Here is a 21,110-nt window from a genome sequence, read left to right on the forward strand (position 1 = left end):
TAACACAACAGCTTCCTGTGTTTTTGCACTTTGTCTTTGCTATGAGTTATATATATTTTTCACAAACCAGGCTGCACCTTCAATCTGCATCTTTCATATAGTAAGGAATAAAGTAAAGAAATTTGTGTGTGTGTGAAGCAGGATTATGCTCACAACGAGAGCTTAAGATTGACAAAAATGCACAGCTGCTTGAATCTGAGCCACCCGAGCACCATCAGGTAGCCAGGCGTTCTTAAATTCTTTCTAAATAGATTCAAAGCCGGCATCGGCAAACTCACAGCTGCTTTAGGATCTAAAATATGCATCCTTTGTTATTGCATGTTGTAAAACCACCTGCGACGGAAACTGCAGTTTCACACTGTCGTGAACCTGACAGTGTTTCTGGGCTGCGTGTGAAAACAGTGTTTACATGATGTGATGTGTGAAATAATGCTTTCCTGGAAGAAACCTCTGTTCTTCTGTTGACCTCTGCCAAATCCAATGCCGGGCATGTGAGATAACACATTTCCTCTAGAAGTGGAGTAGCAGCACAGCTTTTTTTTCTTCTAATTTTCTATCAGTTACAGCAGAGAGCAAGGTATCATTTTCACTTCTAGTTCACTGTGACTCACTGAAGTGTGCACTCTGTACCACAAGAAGACTTGTTGTGCGATGGGGTGTCAGCAGATGTTGGGTGTGGTCGTGGTTTTGTTAGGGAGCCGAGTGTCCCGTGGATCAGCGACTGACATCAGTGACTGTAACCGACATTTCTCAACAGTATCAGACGTCCAGCTGATGATACGCGATCCCGTCCTCACACCTGAGCTCTGCTTACTTTGATCTTTTTCTCTTTCACAACCGGTGTGTTTCAGCATGACTGTTGCACAGTGTGCTATTGTTAACGAGCTGCAATGATAAGCTTGGTGATATCAGTAAACAGGAAACCTACTGTTCTTGCTTATCTTTTGTTAATCTTTTACTTCTATTGAGTGATAATATTGCAATGACATTGATTTTTTTTTAAACTCCACATAGATATACTTAATTATTAATCCCGTCTGCTTCTCAATACCTTTCCAAGAGAGGAACTGCCGTACTGTATAAGGAAGTGCGGGACACATAAAAGGACGGTGACACAGTGGTGACCTGTGTGGTAGGAGTCAGAGGTGGGCTCTGAGCCCCCTTTGTGTTTGCAGTGTTGATGGACAGCCTGACAGATCGGTCAAGCAGGAGTCTCTGTGGACTGTTCGCAGATGACATTGTGTTCTGTAGTGAGAGTAAGGAGCAGGTAGACAAGAGCCTGGACAGGTGGAGGTATGCTCTGGAAGAAAGAGGAATGAAAGTTAGGCAAGGGAAGACAGGATGCATGTGTGTGAATGAGAGGGAGACAGGTGTACCTGTGAAGGTGGAAGGGGATGTAATGGAGGACATGCAGAGGATTGGTGTGATGGGATAGGGTGAGACGGAGGCAAATGATGTGCCGTGGCAACCCCTAAAGGGAGCAACCAAAAGACGAAGCAGTACCTGTCCCAGCCTTGCCCACGGGGCTGGTTGTCTTCATTAAACAATGAATTTGAGCTCGTCTGTCGAACAGCCAGATTAGCAAGAAGATTAAATTTTATTTTATTTTGCATTTTTTAGTTGAATCAGGATGAAAAGTTGGAAATTTCTAGTTTCTTCTGAAGTCCCTTCTTGTTCCTTTAGCTGCTAAACAAAGTCTAAAAGGGGAAAATCGGCTCAGATTCAACGCAATCTAAGTGCTGCTAGTTGCTATTCACAACTTTATGTATATATCTGCTCAGCACAGCTCAAAGAGAGACACAGCGGTGCTGGTTTAGATTATTCAGAAGCCAGTTTCTGTTTTCTTTTCCTTCAGCTGAGCCAGCAATTGTTCATTTATTATGAGAGCGAGCGAGCAGCAGACACAGAGGGGGAGTAGAGAAAAAAGCTAAAAGGCAAAAAGCTGCACGCAGAGCGTTTTCACACACAAACGATCACCTGTCTCACTGCTTCATGCTTTTTCTGGGTAAGAAGATACAGACTTATCATTTGTCTCCATTGTAGCAGCTGTAGTGTGGTACCAGCATTCAGAAGGGAGGGGTAAGGACTAGAAACTTTTAGCATTTAGTGGAAGTTGCTGGTACGGCTCACGCCAGCATCACCTTTGTCAGCCAGCTACAAAGCCTGATTTTAAACACTCGCCACACTGCCTGCGTCGTTCCCCGTGTAACAGGGGGGTCGGTGTAAAGGAGGCAGCGCTGACAATGAAGCTTTAGGATATAAACATCATCAGTGAACGAGTTATTTTACGACGTCACACTTTCTCTTGTGATGCACTGACTTGACGCAGTCAGCTGAAATTTGTTTTTCACCAGTCACAGCGTAGATAAGGTTTTACGGCTTCAGTCTGCGTACGCAACCATGTACTTGTCTGTCTTGTTTGTATTATCGTGGTTTTACCTGGAAGGGATGGGAACACGCTTTGCATGCTGAAGCATAACTCATTTGTTTGGCTAGCCTTGTCCTCCAGAAAAGGCTTTGGGCGTTTACAGTATGTGGTTTGTAGTGTACGCTGCCAGGTTGCAAGATTTCAGTAATCGCGTACACGATGGAGGAGAACTTTTCTCGCCCCCAGTTTATTTTTCCACAACAGCTTTTATCTGTGTAATTAGCAGAGAGGTATAAACAGTCATGTCATCTAAACATGCAGGCAGCAGCAGCAGCTTTGGGTTTAATAAAGACAGAAAGGTGGACAGAAATATAAACCTGTTACTGAGAAAAAGGAAGCTGCTGGTCCGACTGCGCTCTAACTCTGTGTCTTTATGTGGAAACAAACAGAAGCCACAGCCACTGTTGCACCAGTCCCACCAGTTTTACTTTACACTGCAAATACATGTCTGAAAACAAACATTGTGATTTGTTTGCATGAGCTGAAAGTGCTATCCTTCAGCTTTCTGTTTCTTTGTCTGAATCGCAGCTTTTTACTTGTGATGGCGTCGCCTTCAGGAGCTGCTCAAATGTTGTTCTTTTTCATTTCAAACATGCATCATTGCCAAAACTTTGTGGTCTTGTATATACCTGCTCCTGCAAAGACTAATGATACACTGACTGTAAGTTTCTGCCCTGGTGTTTTTCAGATTGCGCTGTGAACGTTCACAAGAGCTGCAAGTCTCTGCTGGGGGAGTGCACCAGCAGCAAGAATAAGGTAAACACTCGAAGCACGGCGAGCAGCCACGATTAGGCCACGCTGGGTTTGATTGCACTCTACAGGCCTGGACTTTAATGTGATGTTGCACGAAGGAGTTGCGTATCACTTCCTGTGTCCTCTTCTTGTGGTTCGATTACCATTAGTGCTTCTGTGCAACACTGGCAGTGATGACACGTAGAAACCTTCAGACGGGATTTTTTTTGTCAAGCATGAGAAATTTGGAGGAATGCTTACATTAAAATGACTTTTGGATTGATGATGAAACATCAGAATTTGCTGTTTGACCGTGACGGCAGGATTCAGTGTTGACTGTGACAGTAAAGCAGGTGTAAACAGAAGTTTCAATGATGATGCTGCTGCATGTAATTTCCACATTCAATACGAGGGCTGTCGAAACAGTTTGCAACAACCGCGCCCATGACTTCCAAACATACCACCGTCTCTTATGCATGTGCACAATATGAGCTCACTGGAGCATCAAGCAAAAGAGGACTAAGGTTATCCTAGTCTACAAGTCATACTTCTTAAAAATATTTTGGGGGATTTTTATCGTTAATTGATTTGATGGAGCGCTGATCAGAAAGCAGGGACAGTGACGTGCATGCAGTGACTCGTGTGGACACGTTTCTGGGTTTTAAGTATATAATGTGCTGGACATCTTATTTTAAAGGGCTGTAATGCCAAATTATATCAGGAAGTGGAACAAATAATCACATTAGTTTGTTTAATAAAAATAACAAAAGTGAAATATAACTCAGACTTTATAAATTCCAGTGTTGTACATTTTATGACATTATTTCCTCTTTTTTTGTCTCATTCAAAAATGTAAGAAAAAGACAGAAAACTGAGAATGAAATAGGAATAGTAAAAAAATTTAAGGTGGTGCATGAAGCTACTTCATCCCCTCAGAGACGTATGAATCCACTTCTGTCGGGGCGCTTTTCCCGGCTCATTTGCGGCCGGGCTTTAGGAAGCTCGACTTTTCTGTTCTTGTGAATCTGCCTGATATGAACTTGTTAATAAAGACTAACTGTGTGCAATTTTGAATAATTTTATATTCTGACTCTCTGTTGATAAAAGCACGAGAAACTGGCCTTAAAAATGTCGTCTTTCTTTATTTTCTCCACGCAGAGAGATACGCTACCGAAGACTGGCTCATCGGGATCTCCTAACCTTGGTGAGTAGAGCGCTGATGTGCGGATGTACTGCTCGCAGATCCCACTGACACAGTATCAGTGTAACTGTGGGGGTTCATCGATGGCTGAGAAGGTGGCTTTAGTCCCTTTATGTCTAATTAGAAAGCTGGTTGCCACACCGGTGGTTGGCAGAGGATTAAAAACATGAACCCTCAAGACATCTGATGGTGGACTTGTCCTATTTTTTTCTGGTGTGTGTATTTGTGTGTATGTGGGTCTGTTTCTCTGTGGTGTGTGCGCCTACACACTGAGCATAGGAGGGGGAGATTGGCCTCCAACAGCCGGTAGGCAAAGGTGATGATTAGCCACCGTTAAGAACAGTCAGATTTACTTCTGGTTTACCTTTTGTCCAAACTCTGATTTTGAAATGTTGTTTATGTACCGAATTCATATAAAGACACACAGAGAGCTACTGTACTAATACTGCTACATCTAACTACTATGAAGTGTTACACAAGTGTCACCTGTGCATTCTGACCTCATTCATCTTACTCTTTGCCGTGGGGCGTCACTGTTGAACAAAAGCTTTTTTAAAGAAAATAAAAGACTGGGTGAAGCTGCACATTTTAGTCTCTTTAAAGTCGTTTCTCAAAAGCAAGTGTTAAGTCTGAGCAACGGTGCTCTATGGCACAGCTGCATAGGCTAATCACCCTGTGGCCACAGATGATACCGCTTAGTAGGATGAATCTATAAGTGGTTTTGGTCTTTTTATGGGCTTTGCTGACTATGATACAAATGCATTTGCTTTTATTCATTGCCGTGTATCTTAGGAAAACTCACTCATCGCTAATTGTAACATGCAGCAGGTCCGGTTGCATGGGACCGAACCCACGGGGGATGTGAGCAGCAGCGGCAGCAGCAGCTTAAGTTAATCTCCTGTAGCAGTTGTTATTCTCTTGTGAACAGCTGGAGACCTGTCACCCACACCTGATTTCGCCTCATGTCTTGCCTCCAGCCAATCAGTAGCTTGTGCAGGGGGTCAGGAAGATCAGCGAGAGAGGGAGGAATTGAGGAGACGTGAAGGATCAGAAAGTGCGAGAAATATCAAAGGGGTGTGCTTCTTTCTAGAAGTTACTTCCTCTGAGGAGCTCGGGCTTGAAGGGTCTCGTGGGCTGCGTATAAAAGCAGGGTTCGCGCTGTTCTCGGCTCATTGTTTACACTGGTGACCTCGCTTATTGCTTGTACAGTAATATCTCAGTATCAGTTTGGATTATTGCACTTCTCCTTGAGTCACTCATCCAATTTGAAGACCTTTGCAATGGAGCTGGTGGTTGCTAAAAGATCTTGCCAAACAAAGGGACCCTTCAAAGCGTGCTCCAGGGTCATTAAACCGTCCTCCCCATCGTCCTCCGCCTCCTCGTGGGGTCTGTCTGGACGTGTGGGGATGCGAATGTTGATGCACCGCGACATGATCACCTGCAGATTCTTCCGATCCCTGCCGCGATCCTGGCTGAGAAAGTACTGGGGTCGGCTCGGGCAGGACACGAAGAGCACCTCCTCCGCTCCACTTCGCTGGTCATCTTCTCCTTTCTCTCTCTCCTCTCCTCGTTTGTCCTCATGTTCCCCTTCTGTGTCCTCTAATTGCATCCGATCACCTGTCTCTCGTCTTCCTTTCCCAGCGCTAAAAGACCGGGACAGAGAGTGGGATCAGGCAGGCCCAGCCGCATCTCAGGCCCTGGATGGCCATCGAGGTTCATTCAGTGGCCCAGGCATGACCATTAGTGCGTTGGGATCTAGCGCTTCGCAAACCGCCCTCGCCACCAGCACTTCCACGGCTGCTACCTCCAGCATTGGCTACAGCCTTCATTACAACAATAGTTCAGTGTGAGTACAGACTTCATTCACTTCTCCCCTGAAAAGCCTTTTTTATTTTGTCAAAAACTTGTTTTCTTTTCGAGAGATTTTTTTTTTTATTGCACCAAGTTGAAAAGTTCACAGACGAGCACGGAGCAGTCTTTCTTTTAAATGTATATTGCTGTACTGTAGATGTTTGCAGGCTCTGCTGTATGTAAATGTCTCATATTTTTAGATTCTCGTCTCTTTAGCTCAAACAATATTTTGTCGTTGCCACCGTAAGATGTTTTTATAGTCGACACTTAAAGGCAGGCTGTCTCTGCTAATATGACGCCCTTTGAAGCTGAGTGTAGACGGCTTGCAGCTGCCTGCTTTTCTGCTGCATGGCTCGGTACCGGGGTGGGGGGGGGCAGTGAAAGAGAGAGGTGTAAATGAGCAGAAGACAGAAAGCCAGAGATGGGCAACAGTAAGTGGAGAAGAAGAAATCAGGAAAGATTTTCTCTACTTTCTTTGATTTATTTGCTACTTTGGATCTTTAAACGCACGTGTTGGCTGCTAGTGGGATTAAGTTGTTTCCATTTCACCATGTATGCCACCTTGGACCTGTGGTTGTCTTCCCTCAGATCCCTCCCTGGGGAGATGGATGAGACGGACACTCCCCGCTCCAAACGCTACAATGAAGACGCGATTTCCCTCGCTCCTTCGACCACCGAGTCCATCATTGTAGAAGGTGAGCAGCTGTCTGAGTGACTGAAGTGCGGCTTGAACTGGAATTACTGGAATAACAGTTCCAGTCTCAGTTGGAATCGGTGGGAAATTGTTGACCAGCTTTTCTCAGACTGAGTCTTCTAAGGGCTGCCTGCTCCAGCGACAGCTCGCCTTCAGGGCTTTTTTCCCCAAACCCAGAGTGTGTCCTGCTGGTTGCGATTTGTGGGTTCAGGAGTGACCTCGACCTGTATTCTAGGCTGGAGACTGACCAGCGTGTCTATTTTATGGGCTTATTTATGAAAGAGCTACTGCCGATACCCATCTTTATTGTTTTATTCCACGCTTTAACAATGTATGACATGGCAGGATGATTGTTTTTCCTCACAGTTGTGTTATAAATCTGGAGGATAATCACCTATATGATCTCTGATATTATCACAGCATGCACTGTGCTCATGGATAACTGATGAAAGGGGCGGAAATCTTGAGTCATACGTTGTTGAGGTGGAGTCACACTTTTGTTATCGGCCCTTTGAGGAAAGTGACCTTGATGATAACGTGTGACGCGGGTTCGGCATTGCTGGAAGCGATCGACTGTAGCGTGTGTGAACTAGTGTTGCTCGCCTCTGCAAAGTGTGAGCTGGCAGAGGTGACCAAGTTTCCTGTAGTGAAAAACAAAGTTGCTACAGATCGTTTAAAAGGTGAAAACAAAGGCCGTGCGTCGTCTCGGCAGAGCTGATGATTTTATAAACTGTAAATGTCTCATTTACAGTTTATAAAAAAAATAATTTAGTTCAGAACGATGAGCTGTTAAACATGGACCCTGCACAATAAGAATCATTTAGGAATCTTCATTATTTATAAAATTCTGCACATGTTGAGGTATCATCATGCAATATTCAGAAGTCCTTTTCAAAATAATTATAATCCAACAAAACAGAGCAGGTCTGATGCCTCTGCTGCTCTCCTCAGACGCTCACTATGCAGCTGTGCGGGCTGATCTGGAGTCTGATGCTCAGGATTTGGAGGCAGACTCGTGGAGTTCGGCGGTTGATCAGCAGTATCTCAAAAAGCACACTAAAGAAACGGCGAAGAGACAAGACGTGATATACGGTAAGTGTGATTTCATTGTTCCTGTACGTGTCCGGCCAGTGAGTCGCCTGTCCCGCGGATCAGTGGATACAGACGGCGCTTTTACCTTGAAAGGCACACTGATTGGGCCGTGCACTTTAACTGTAACACAGTTGGAATCACACATTTAATTCAGCGAGAGCTGTAAATGTGTAAATAGGGTGTGTTAATATTTAAAAAGCCTAAATATAACAGAGTGTATATATGAGGGGAAAACCAGGAGCTTTACGTAACATCCAGCACCTCAGTGCACTGCAGTGCACACATGTGCATGACACACACATGTGCATTACAGAACATGCGTATGTCGTCCTGTAGAGCTGATGCAGACAGAGATGCATCATGTGAGAACTCTGAAGATAATGCTGCGCGTCTACGTCCGGGAGTTGAAGGAGAACCTCCAGATGGACGCAGGAAGGCTGGACTGTCTGTTCCCCCGCTTGGAAAACCTCCTTGACCTTCACACAAACTTCCTGTCTCGTCTCAAAGAGCGGCGGCGAGAAAGCCTCGTCCCGCCCAGCGACAGGAACTACACGATCAACAAGCTGGCAGACATCCTGATCGCACAGGTATGGAGGAGACACACATGCACGCTGATGCCCACCATCGATTTTCTCAGTGACAGAGCTGACGTTTCTTCTTTGTCCAGTTCTCAGGTGAAATCGGAGAGAAGATGAAGGACAGCTATGGAGATTTCTGCAGTCACCACCCTGAAGCTGTCAGCTACTACAAAGATCAGCTGCAAAACAACAAAAAGTTCCAAACCATCATCCGAGTACGATGCAGATACAGAGTTAGCTGTATTATATCACATTAAAGAGTCGTTAGTTACCGTGCAGCGTTAAATCAAATATTTCTGCTTTTGTTCTTTGTAGAAAATCAGTCACCTGTCTATTGTGCGGCGGCTCGGAGTGACTGAGTGTATTTTATTGGTGACACAGCGGATTACAAAGTACCCGGTACTAGTTGAGCGCATTCTTCACAACACTGAAGGTATTTCTGCTCAGTAGATCACAGTTACTGCCCAGAATGACTTGGTTCGCTGTGTTTAATCATTTCTTCCTCATTCCTAGCTGGTACGGACGAGCATGTGGATTTGACTCGGGCGCTGGGTCTGATCAAAGACACCATCGTACAGGTGGACACGTTGGTTAATCTCCACGAGAAGAACTCCAGGCTCAGAGAAATACACAGCAGGATGGAGCCGAAGGCGCAGGGGAAATTCAAAGACGGTCGTGTCTTTCGGAGGGAGGACCTTGCGCCGGGCCGGAGACGGCTGCTTCATGAGGGCACAGTCAGCTGGAGAGCTGCTTCAGGCAGACTCAAAGGTTATCACATAATAAACTATTACTCATCTGCTGTCTGTGCACGTGTTCTGGTGCTATAAAGCAATAATGCATCTCTGTCATTTCTGTTGCTCTTCCTTTAGATATTCTTGCCGTGCTGCTGTCAGATGTGTTGCTTTTGCTGCAAGAGAAAGATCAGAGATATGTATTTGCTGCAGTGGTGAGTACGTCGGTATCTATGAAAATAAAACGGCATCAAAGAGAAATGTGCTCAGTGTGTTTTGGAAATTGTAAAAAGGAGCAGAATTATGACAGATTTGTAAATTCATCGGTTTAGCTCTCATTCTCGTTTCCGCCCCCTCCTCTCTTTTGTTCTTCTGGTCCTCCCAGGATAACAAGCCGTCAGTTATCTCTCTCCAGAAGCTCATAGTCAGGGAGGTTGCCCACGAGGAGAAAGCCATGTTTCTTATCTGTGCCTCTTCCAATGAGCCGGAGATGTATGAGATCCACACCGCCTCCAAGGAGGAGCGAAACTCATGGATGACGCAAATACGACAAGCTGCAGAGAGGTAGCTGCAGCAACACACAAACACGCATCTGTTTATCACTCAGGTTAATCCAAAGAAAGTGTTCACACACCTCAATCAAAGCCAGGATCCTTTCCTCATCTGGCTCCTGTCTTCTCCCCCATTAGCTGTCCTCACACTGAGGAAAGGCTGTTCAGTGAGGAAGAAGAGGCCCGAGCTTCCAGGTTTAAAGAATTTCGAGGTAACTAGAGGCCACAAGGTGGTGCTCGTGTGTTATCTTACCCTTCAAATATCTAGAAGTCTAGAATATTAAAGCTTATTGTCCAGGAATGAGTCTTCTGTGTCATGCTTCCCAACTGTAGAACGGCTAAGCCAGAAGGATGCAGTGATCACGCAGGCGCTGACCGAGAAGCTTCAGCTGTTTGCGGACATGGCCGAGTCTGTGGCAGGGCTGGAAGACACAGCGTCGCGCTCCAGACTTCTGCTTCGAGGAGACTTCTCAGACCTCCAGCAGGGGGAGGTCCTGCTCAAAGGAGCTATCACTGAGGGTAGGACTAGGCCGCGTGACGATATGTGCATCTGTCTAAGTTTCAAAGGGAATTAAATGACATTCACACACACATACATTCTCTTCTCTCAGCTGGTGCATAAATTAGTAGGTTGTAATATTATTGATTTGTTTTGGCTTCAGTGGAGAACCTTCAGAACCTGCTGCAGTCTGGAGTGAGGGAGGGGCCTCCTGCACCCGCCAGGTGGGAGGAAGGAAACGGCTCTGGGGTTCTGCCCAGGCGAGCCGACACCTTTGGGGGCTATGACAGCAGCCCCGCCATCTTCAACAAGAGTGAGTCCAGCACACTGCGAGCCGCAAAGAAGTCTGTTTTACGTCATGCATACAGTACAGATAAATAAAAATGTATAAACAAAACTAAATAAATAAATCTGTGGGGACAGTTTACACACAAATCTGGTTGTATGTGTGAAGTTTCTGTGAAACTCTTTTAGATTATGACTGTTTGCTGGTCAGTTTCTTTCCCCCCCAAGCGTTTGTGATTTGTTAATGTCACCGTGTGTGTCTGTGTGTGTGTGTGTGTGTGTGTGCCAGATGGCAGTGTGAAGAAGAACTTTTCTGGCGAGTCCAGAAACAGAGACAGGAGTCAAAGAGCCAGCTCTGACCCTCAGCTGAAAGACCTCAGTGGCAGCCACGCCCTGGAGCAGACGGTAGGACGCGCACACACACACACACACACACACACACACACACACACACTTCTCGGGATGAGTCGGTGTTATTTCCTGTAAATAGTAAGAACCAGAGCAAGTCCTCTGGAAATTTCCATGTGCTTGCAGGTGACTTCATCTGTTTCTACATAGATGAAACCTCGATAAACAAATTCTCTGAACATTCATTTGATTCCAGTAAATGTCCCTCCTGGACAGCACGCCAGCAGACTTCAGTTTGTGGTTCATACACAGGTTCAGTGCTCTGAGTGTGAAATACCGTTTTGGTTTTCGTCTTTTATTAAACATTATTATTTGTTTTCCACGGCTGTTTCCTGGAATCACTTTTGGATTTTTTCCACAAAATTAATTCTACTAAACTGAAATTAAATAATTCAGTGCTGAGGTCATATGTTAACACATTTTATATTGTACTGTACATAATGTGCAGCACTACAGTATGATGGCCTCGCTGTGTATCTCACGCTCAGGTCGACGAGAGCTCTCCTGCCCGATGGAATCGCATCTGGTCCGACTCGTTCCCAGAGGCTGAAGTAAGCGTCTCACCTCTTATCTCTCAGCTACAGAACAATGTCAGCTTTGATGCTCACAGTCGCGCCTGCTGGAGCCATGAGATGTTTATTAACCCAGTAAAATGTTGTGTTGTGGATATTTGAGCATGCTGACCTTGTCTGTTCTTTGCACTCTAGTTCTTTGACAGAGTGCTGATGCTCTCACAGAGGCTCTACAGTCTGCAGGTAAAAGTCTGCCCTTCACTCTATAAATGAAACGCATTCGTATGTTTTGGCTGTTAAAATAACATCTCAGCTGCTCATCATCGTCTCAGTGCAAAAATGATCTGCGATGTTTTTGTTGTTTCACCTGGTCTCGTGTGTCTCTTCAGGCCATCGTTTCACAGCAGGACAGTCAGATCGAGCTGCAGCGGGCCTCGCTGACGGAGCGGGCCTCCCTGCCCGGCCGCCACAAGGGGAACGTGCTCCTGGAGCAGGAGAAGCAGCGGACTCTGGCCTTGCAGAGAGAGGAGCTGGCCAGCCTCCACAAGCTGCAGTCGCAGCACCGGCAGGAGCAGCAGCGCTGGGAGAAGGAGAGAGAGAGGCACCGCCAGCAGGTGGAGGCTACCGAGGCCAGGCTACGACAAAGAGAGGAGGAGTGCAGGAGGACGGAGGTGAGGTGCTCTCTGTTACCTAAGAGCTGCAGAACAGTTACGTTTGGCTTTCTGTTTGCTGAAGACTAAACTTGCTGAGCTTATATTTAACAAAGCCTAAGCTGCAGCATCACTTCTTGTTACGCAGGAGCAACTGGCAAAAGAGAAGGAGGAGTTGGACATGCAGAGGGAGACGTACCAGCAGGACCTGGAGAGACTGAGAGAGTCCACCAGAGCTGTGGAGAAAGAAAAGGAACGCCTGGAACACCAGAAGAAGATCAAGAGGAAGACCATTGAGGTGGGGCACCCGTGCTAGTGGCCACATTTGGCAACACTTACTGTTATTATTGTTATGATGTATTACGGGCTCACTCATGTTGCATGCATTTGATTTGAAGCATTTAATTTCTTTGTGCTTGCTTTTGGGGGCGATCGTGGCTCAAAGAGTTGGTTGCCGGTTCGAGCCCCGGCTCGGACAGTCTCGCTTGTTGTGTCCTTGGGCAGGACACTTCACCTACCGCCTACTGGTGATGGCCAGAGGGGCCGATGGCGCGATATGGCAGCCTCGCTTCTGTCAGTCTGCCCCAGGGCAGCTGTGGCTACAACTGTAGCTGCCTCCACCAGTGTGTGAATGTGAGAGTGAATGAATAGTGGAATTGTAAAGCGCTTTGAGGGTCTTGAAAAGCGCTATATAAATGCAATCCATTATTATTTTGCATGATGGTTAATTAGTGTGTCAGTGTGCAGAATGCCCTTTCTCTCTTCATCATTTTGAAACTCTTCAGTTACATGAATAAGCTGCCACAGGACCCTTTTTTTAGTTGCTTATCAGGTCTCCTACGAGTGGGACAGAAGCATCAGTTTCATAGACGGGCTGTAATGATGTTACACTGACGGTTGAAAACAATTGTTACAGTTCAGCCCAGAAATCCACCTCTGTGTGGTTCATCTCCTTACCCCCCCGCCGCTCTCGTCTTTGCTTATGCTTCCTCTCCTTACGCTACAATGCATTGCATTGTGAGCTTCATGGGAGAGCAGTTCTGAGAAAGAGCCACTGACTGTAATTTCATGCCCGATGCTAACAAGTCTGTCAAGGAGCTACTTAATATCAGCCTTTAGTGTTTTCAAAGGTCTGCAACAACCAATTACAGCTTAGTTGGTTGGATGGGTGTCTGTGTGCACCGGCAACTTTTGTCTTGACACAGATTTTATCTGTTTGTCAAAGAAAAAAAATATCAGTGGATAGAGCATTTCTAATCACCGCCTGAATCACATACTTTGAATTTACTTAGTTCATTTGTAGCTGATACAGCAAAGCTTTATGAATCCATGAACAGCGCCGCCACATTCACTCTGTGCAGACCTGGGACTCACTGCACGCTCTGGTTCTTGGTTGTAAAGAGTCCTGCATCCCTGCTTACCTGAAAAAGTGTTATGATTTATGTAACAGTGCGATGTGTTGGCTCAAGTTCTTTCACAGCCACTAGAAATACCTAAAGCTAATTTCAAATACTAATATTACAGCGTAAATGTGAAAAGCTACCAGCACTCCACATGTGCGTGCTGCCTTTTCCCAATGCAAAACACACCTAATGATGTTGTGATGACTCTGACTGCAGCACAGTGATTCACCGTCACTGGACTGCAATTACTCAAGTCTGACCGTAAACCATTGGTGCTGTTACATGGGCTCATATGCATGTATTTCTGTCTGATTGCGATCTATAGTTATGTCATAAGTCCCTCTCTGCTGATTGGCCAGTGTCTCCAGTAGAGATGGACCGATCCGATATTACGTATCGGTATCGGTCCGATACTGACGTAAATTACTGGATCGGATATCGGAGAGAAATAAAAAATATAATCCGATCCATTAAATATCAAAAAAGCACCTCACAAAACTTGCGACACGGCGTAACTCTGCTCATAACCGTAGCACGTCGGAGCAGTGTGCCTCATGTGATAGAGCGGCTGTGTTTATTTGTAGCCTCGCTACCAAACCAGCATTTCATCTCCGAGGAAGTTATCCCAGAGAGAAGTAAAGCAAGTGTGTAAGTTCATCTCTGAATGTTTGTAAAGCATTCCCACGTTAAGCTTAACAACCGATATATGGAGCCACTGCCTCTCCCTCTCTTGCTGCTACTTCAATCATGAAACTGCTTAATGATCAGCTGATCGGCTTTCTGTCGGGAGTCAATTCAATTCAATTCAATTTTATTTATATAGCGCCAAATCACAACAAAAGTCGCCTCAAGGCGCTTTATATTGTACAGTAGATAGCACAATCTCTCTTCTTTGTTTTCTTTGTTTTTGGCCCACTTTGCACCAGAAAGAGGAAACCAGCGGCTGAACAACAGCAGCACATTTAACCTTGATAAGCTGTTGTTAGAATTTATTTAATATTACTTTCTAGACCAGGATCCTTTTCTACGTAGCTGACGGCTGGTAACTGTGCAGGGGCGGATCTAGCAAAGTTTAGCCAGGGGGGCCGATAGGGCATGAACAGGGAAAAGGGCAAGGCAAGGCAAGTTTATTTATATAGCACAATTCAACAACAAGGTGATTCAAAGTGCTTTACAGAGACATTAAAAACAAAAACAAATAAAAAGCATGATTTAAAATTGATTAAGACAAGCAAACAAACAAACAAACAAACAAACAAACAAACAAAACAGTATTTAAAATCAAAAATCAAAACAGTAGATAAAATCAGAACAGTAGATAAAATCAGAACAGTAGATAAAGTCAGTAGTTAAAATGTAAGTTTTGAAATTTAAGCTTAAAAGTGTGGATTTGGTGCTTTATTCAAAAGCAGCTGAGAACAGGTGAGACTTCAACCTGGATTTAAATAAACTGAGTGTTTCAGCTGATCTGAGGCTTTCTGGGAGTTTGTTCCAGATATATGGAGCATAAAAGCTGAATGCAGCTTCTCCGTGTTTGGTTCTGACTCTGGGAACTGATAAAAAACCGGATCCAGATGACCTGAGGGATCTGGAAGGTTCATACTGGGTCAGGAGGTCACTGATGTATTTTGGTCCTAAACCATTCAGAGCTTTATAGACCAGCATCAGAACTTTAAAGTCTATCCTCTGACGGGGGCACAAAGACATACTTTTCTTTCTTATTCTCATTTAAAATGTCTAGCTTTCAATAAATAATTATCTGAGTCTTACACCCAAAGTTTTAATCTGATGTAAAATGTATAGAAGTCCATTACTGTATATAGTAACTGTTAAGTCTAATATACCCTAGTGAGCTATAGTACTTTTTCCTTTGGGAAGGTACCATCTGTGCAGGCTGCAATTCTGTTGAAGAAAGATGTTGAATCTATTTAATTATTCTTGAAAAATAATTTTTTTTCTGTGCATTTTTTTGTCACGCTGCATCAAATTAAAGTTGATTACGTCGATTAAGCATCATGAGGTGGAGGGTGGGGGTGGTTCCCTATTTTTTTTTGCTGGGAGTTTGCAACCCTATTAGTTAGGTTGCTTAATATTTCTGCTAAGTACTCTTTAAAATACCAGAATAGGAAGGATGGAGTAGGTTTAAGTTTATTAGATTGATCAGTGTTGCTGAACTATGAAATATTTTGGGCGCAGTGTATTTTTTACATACAGGTATAACAGAATAGCTTTAGTGTTGTTGTTTATTTAAACTTGAGTATGAACTTAGACAAAATGCAGCAAGATATTAAAAAAAAAGTTTTATTGATTAAAAAACACATTATATCGGATTCATATCGGTATCGGCAGATATCCAAATTTATGATATCGGTATCGGACATAAAAAAGTGGTATCATGCCATCTCTAGTCTCCAGCCTGCATACCATGCTGAGTAACTGTCAGCTGACATGACGCTGTTCATTCACGCCCAGACAAGTCCCAAAAAACGCTACAGTGCTCTTTTGCAACTGTGCATTCCTTTTTTTAAATTCTTATCGTCTGTAACTTTGCTCAGCTTCACACGGTGACCTTTGTCCTCGTGCATTCTCACAGATTTCATGTTAGGAACCTTTTTTAATGCCCCAGACCTCAGTTAACGGGAGCCTAGACTCACGATGTACACAAACATAACCAGCTGATGTGAATTATTGCAGTTATCATCTCATTACAAGCTGCAGAGGCCTTTGATTGTGAGTTATATCTAGAGTACTTCACAGTGGCTCCAGGAGAACCACATCCTCTGCTCTGATGAAGCAGCAGAGCCTCTGGGTGAACTGACCTAATCCTCTGTCATGAGTAATCCTCTTCTAATTATAGAGCCCTCTGCTGAAACGGTGACGGTGAAAAAGATTTCTGTGAAGTTTGTTGGATGAACTGCAAGATGAGACCTGAACTACATCACACTTACAACCTATGTAATCAGTCTTTGTGCGTGCATTTTGTACATATGTGCAGCGTCTATGGGTTTCAGTTCTATACTGTTGGCTGGGACTTTTTTGGCTGTTGTTTGGAGAGATTTGGAAGTGGTTTCTTCTCCCTCTGTGTCAAACACATCAAACGGTCTTTTCATTAGCTACAACCGCAGGATCTGTTCCAGGCTCCTGGCCAAGTTGATATCAACAGACATTTATTTGCCACCAACCAAAATTAGAACTCATCAGCAATCCCAGAGAGCTTTGATTAGACCTCATAAAAAGAGACCTACTTCTGTGTGTGCATTTCTTAACATACGTGAGCAAGAACTGTGCAGGTTTTGACATGTTCTGACTGATGAGAGCATTTTTTTCCTCTTTGATCTGTGTTATCTCGTCTGATCGTAGTTGGCTCCGGGATTTGGGTTGGCTGTGGTCTGATTGCTCACTACTCTTGTAATTGGAAGGTCATACAAGCCAAGCGTTGCTGAGGTTACATCTCGATTTTTAGGTTTAAGTGAACGTAAACACCATGAGCGGCAGATCAAGAAACAGTTGGCCAAATTGCTCCATGCACCAGTTGTTTTTTTTCTTTGATAATAATGATGAATAATAATGGATTGCATTTATAATAGCGCTTTACAATTCCACTATTCATTCACGCTCACATTCACACACTGGTGGAGGCAGCTACAGTTGTAGCCACAGCTGCCCTGGGGCAGACTGACAGAAGCGAGGCTGCCATATCGCGCCATCGGCCCCTCTGGCCAACACCAGTAGGCGGTAGGTGAAGTGTCTTGCCCAAGGACACAACGACCAGGACAGGGAGAGCTGGGGGATTGAACCGGCAACCTTCCAGTTACAGATGAGCTTCCCAACCCCCTGAACCACGGTCGCCCCATAAAATTCTAAATGCTTGAAAATGGGAAAGGTGATATTTTTTTCCCAGCAGTTTACGACTGCTTCTTTCATGAGGAACCGCCGCATGTTAACCTCCAAAGGTGAGCGGGGCCTTGTCTCACCTGCAGACTGTAACAGGGCTTTTATAAGAGATAAGCCTTTATGTCCCGTCGGTTTGATAAGCATGCACGGTCATATTCTTTGTTTTGATCACACCTTGTAAAAGTTAAAGTGTTATGCTCTTAAAAGACTCCAATCTTTCCAAGCCTCAGTTACAGTGAAGGTCTTCTGCTGCATCAGGGTGCAACAGTTTGTGCATTCAGAGATGCTCTTCTGCATACCTCAGTTGTTACGAGTGTTTGAGTTGTTGTTTTCTTCTTATCAGCTTGAAGCAGTCTGGCCACTCTCCTCTGACCTCTGACCTCTGGCATCTACGAGACATTTTCACCCAGAAAACTGCTGCTCATATTTTCTTTGTGCCTAATTGCATTGAGCTGCTGACTTGGCTGATTAGAGTTTCACGAGCAGTTGAATGGGTGTACCTAAAAATGTGGCTGGTGAATGTGACGTAAAGGGCAGTGCAAGACAATAGGAGCAACTAAGAGTGAGCATGAAAGCACAAAGGTGGAGTAATTAGGAGCCAAACATGCATAACGGTGTTATTTAGATCCTCTATGATTTCTTTATGTGAAGACACACAAATGTGACTAAAACATAAAGTCTGCAAAAGAAAAAACAAAGTAAAAGTACTTGTTGCTCTTTGGCTTTAGCCTCCAGACTGATATTAATTGCTTTGGTGTCAGTGTGTTTCTGTCTGTGAAGCTCGCAGTAAACACTCATCAACACCTCACCATGTGCACAGAAAACTAAAGGCCTGTTTCTGGGTTCTTCTATAATCAGCTGCTAGCAGTTGCTTTGTGGAGCTGAGACGGAGCACCGCGCTCGAGGGCAGATATTTTCTCTAAGCCATCTGTCACTGTAGCTATTCCCCACCTGTTAGCTGTACACTGTGTGCAGTACTGTTCAGTCTTTAACCACAATATTGGCAAATTGCTCACAGTCCAAGTGAATCGTTTGCTCTGAGAGAGGAAAGTACTGTTTTACATTAAAAGTACTTTTAACGGAGTCTTGGAGAAAGTTGCTTTTTTGGGGATTAATGAGGATTTTTAAGGTAATAACAGGCTGTGACATGTTATTGATAAAGCTGCAGTGTATTGATCATTGTTGGTGTAAGGAGATGTTGTCTATGTGAAAACAGTGTGTAAAACCCAAACATATTGCGAGTCTGTAACAGACACGGCTGCTTTCTTTCTTTGCAGCCGGTGAGTGACTGAAATGTCATAATGGGTTAAAGTGATGCCGTTCCTCCACATGTTTGTTATTATTTGCAGCCAAAGAGAATCGACTGAAATCTAAAACTTGTACTGAGTGGAAAAGATGGAAATGGAGAATGTTTGATCTTTTGATTGATGCGAGACTTAAATGATTCATCACGCATTAAGAAAAAATGTTGCCTAATAATTTTGTGCCATGAATAACTGCTGCTGTGAAACACCGTGTTCCAACATGGTCTTTCTCTGAGTAATTACCACATTCAGGAACTGTAGGATTTACTTAGGTGCAATTTGATTTTGGATTAAACGTGTTTTGCCTGCTAATCTCGTGACTTCACCCTGGATCACAGCTGCAAATTAACCATAAAAAACAATTTTTTTAACGTTACTGTTCAACACGTGAATTACTCCCGGCTAAAAGTCCCCGAGCTGGTGTTGTCCAGTATATAGAAGTCTTTGTGCAGGGTTGGTGGATACATTATGATATGGAAATATGCAGGCAGTTTTCAGGATGAGAGGAACCTGGCTCTATAATCAGCTAGTCCAAACCTACCATTAGCAGTACCCTCTGGAAGGCAGCCAGTGCTAATTGTTTATGTGCTGTCAGTCAGAGCTCTTTGTGCTCGGCAGCTTGTGCGTGGTTTACTGCCCTGGAAACCTGCTGTTTGCGTCGCTTAAAGCAGATCACCTTGTTGTGGGAACAATGAAGGATCTGTGTGCCGAGATGAGCGAGTGCCGAAAGAGGAAAAATTACGGAGAAGAAGCAAAACCGAGGGGTCAAGAAGGGATGTATGGAGACTTTGCCCACAGAGGGCCCCTTCACTGTCTCCACACATGAGAGCGTTCAGATGAGTCTGCCTTCAGTCAGGCATTCCCCATCACCACAGGAAGTGCTCAGCAGCAGCATCAATCATGTTGCACATGGACTGCTCGCAGACAGGCTGATGCCAGGCTTTAGCTTTGGTCACAGAGAAACTGATGTTGATATTATTACAACATTAAACACTGTTTAGAGGAAGGCTATTCGTTTATTTTTATAATTAAGACCATCATAGTAATCCCCAAAGATTTCCTGTCCAGTAAACCCAAGCAGCTATTATTATTATTATCATCATCATTATCACGTAAGAGGAACGGTGAAGAGTTAACCCCTTCTGGCTGATTTGTAGTCGGCTCATTGTTCTTTGACTTCTTATATAATGTCAGATAAATATCATTCTCCACCATAACTGGGTCACAGTGCTGCAGAGGGGATTAGCAAAGTTTGGTTGTGTAGTATTTCTTACAATAGCCCGCTGAAAGGAGCCTTTGTGGCGATGAAACTTGTGGGATTATTAACACAAACACCACATCACTGCATTGTTGCAGAAATCCTCCTGGTCAGTCTCACTGAATGCAACTTGGACGCTAATGTTGACTCGGCCTCGAGATCGTCTTTCCTCCCTTCTAGTAATTAAGTGGACAATGCGATTTCTATTATCCGCTCATGTCACCGGAGCCGTTTTCTTGTGCGCCTGCTTGTTTAGCAGTCCTGTTCGTTTTGTTCGACACGCCTTTGTGTGCTCACGGATTATTGAGGGTTTTATGTTTCTGATTTTCTGTGTCTGTGTCTCTGTGTGCATTGTCCTCAAGCAGCTTTGGGGGGGAATCAAAAGCTTGCACCAGATGTACCAAAATGCATGCTCAGCAAGAGTCCAATGTGTTTCTGATTCCCTCTTTAGCCCGTAAATACCCAGCGCCTCAGCAGATTTGATGACGCCTTGCCATTACAGAGGGCAGACGATTTATGGCGTGCGATCTGTGTATTCTCTGCAGTTGTTTGAAGTTGTGTTCTCATGCACACACACACACGGGCTGTGCAAACATTTGCAACTGTGATTCTAAACTGAATCGATGCATCGATATGGAAAATGAGCTTAAAAGTCCACCTTAAGAATAATCCATTCTTTCCTGTCCTGCAGGTGGCTCCCCTTTCTGGAAGTCTAAATGGAGATCTCCTCATGTCCTCTGGGTCCACCGACTTGCCTCCGAAGCCGCTGGTGCGTGGCAGCATGTCCGTGGCACAAGCCGACTATCCGGAGCGTCCCGAGGTGATAGTGCGACGTGAGACGGGCTCCTCGACTTTGCCGCTAAAGACGGAGGTGCCGCTCCATCTCTTCAGCACCACCAATCAGCTGCACAAGCCGGTCGGGGTTCAGCAGCAGATCCCCACCAAGCTGGCAGCAATCAACAGCGGCAAAGGGAAAGGAAGCAAGAGCGGCAAAGCGTCGCATCGCACCGACAGCACCGGTGAGGCGTCGGGATCGTGA

General features: G+C 44.6%; 1 protein-coding gene across 1 annotated transcript in view; it reads left to right on the plus strand.

The window, feature by feature from the left end:
- arhgef18b (rho/rac guanine nucleotide exchange factor (GEF) 18b) overlaps positions 1–21,110 on the plus strand; it is a 43,014-nt gene that overhangs the window by 17,332 nt on the left and 4,572 nt on the right. Inside the window, exons 10-29 of the mRNA XM_063466142.1 lie at positions 3,117–3,184; positions 4,319–4,364; positions 6,003–6,207; positions 6,801–6,907; positions 7,858–7,998; positions 8,335–8,585; positions 8,666–8,791; positions 8,892–9,009; positions 9,090–9,344; positions 9,446–9,522; positions 9,693–9,871; positions 9,997–10,070; positions 10,192–10,377; positions 10,521–10,670; positions 10,932–11,047; positions 11,539–11,601; positions 11,758–11,805; positions 11,952–12,233; positions 12,361–12,510; positions 20,763–21,090. Of these exons, the coding sequence (XP_063322212.1) occupies positions 3,117–3,184; positions 4,319–4,364; positions 6,003–6,207; positions 6,801–6,907; positions 7,858–7,998; positions 8,335–8,585; positions 8,666–8,791; positions 8,892–9,009; positions 9,090–9,344; positions 9,446–9,522; positions 9,693–9,871; positions 9,997–10,070; positions 10,192–10,377; positions 10,521–10,670; positions 10,932–11,047; positions 11,539–11,601; positions 11,758–11,805; positions 11,952–12,233; positions 12,361–12,510; positions 20,763–21,090 (2,970 nt within the window). The remainder of the gene's footprint in view (positions 1–3,116; positions 3,185–4,318; positions 4,365–6,002; positions 6,208–6,800; positions 6,908–7,857; positions 7,999–8,334; positions 8,586–8,665; positions 8,792–8,891; positions 9,010–9,089; positions 9,345–9,445; positions 9,523–9,692; positions 9,872–9,996; positions 10,071–10,191; positions 10,378–10,520; positions 10,671–10,931; positions 11,048–11,538; positions 11,602–11,757; positions 11,806–11,951; positions 12,234–12,360; positions 12,511–20,762; positions 21,091–21,110) is intronic.

Source organism: Pelmatolapia mariae, linkage group LG23 (genome assembly GCF_036321145.2).
Source record: "Pelmatolapia mariae isolate MD_Pm_ZW linkage group LG23, Pm_UMD_F_2, whole genome shotgun sequence".
In the NCBI taxonomy this organism is placed as follows: domain Eukaryota; kingdom Metazoa; phylum Chordata; class Actinopteri; order Cichliformes; family Cichlidae; genus Pelmatolapia; species Pelmatolapia mariae.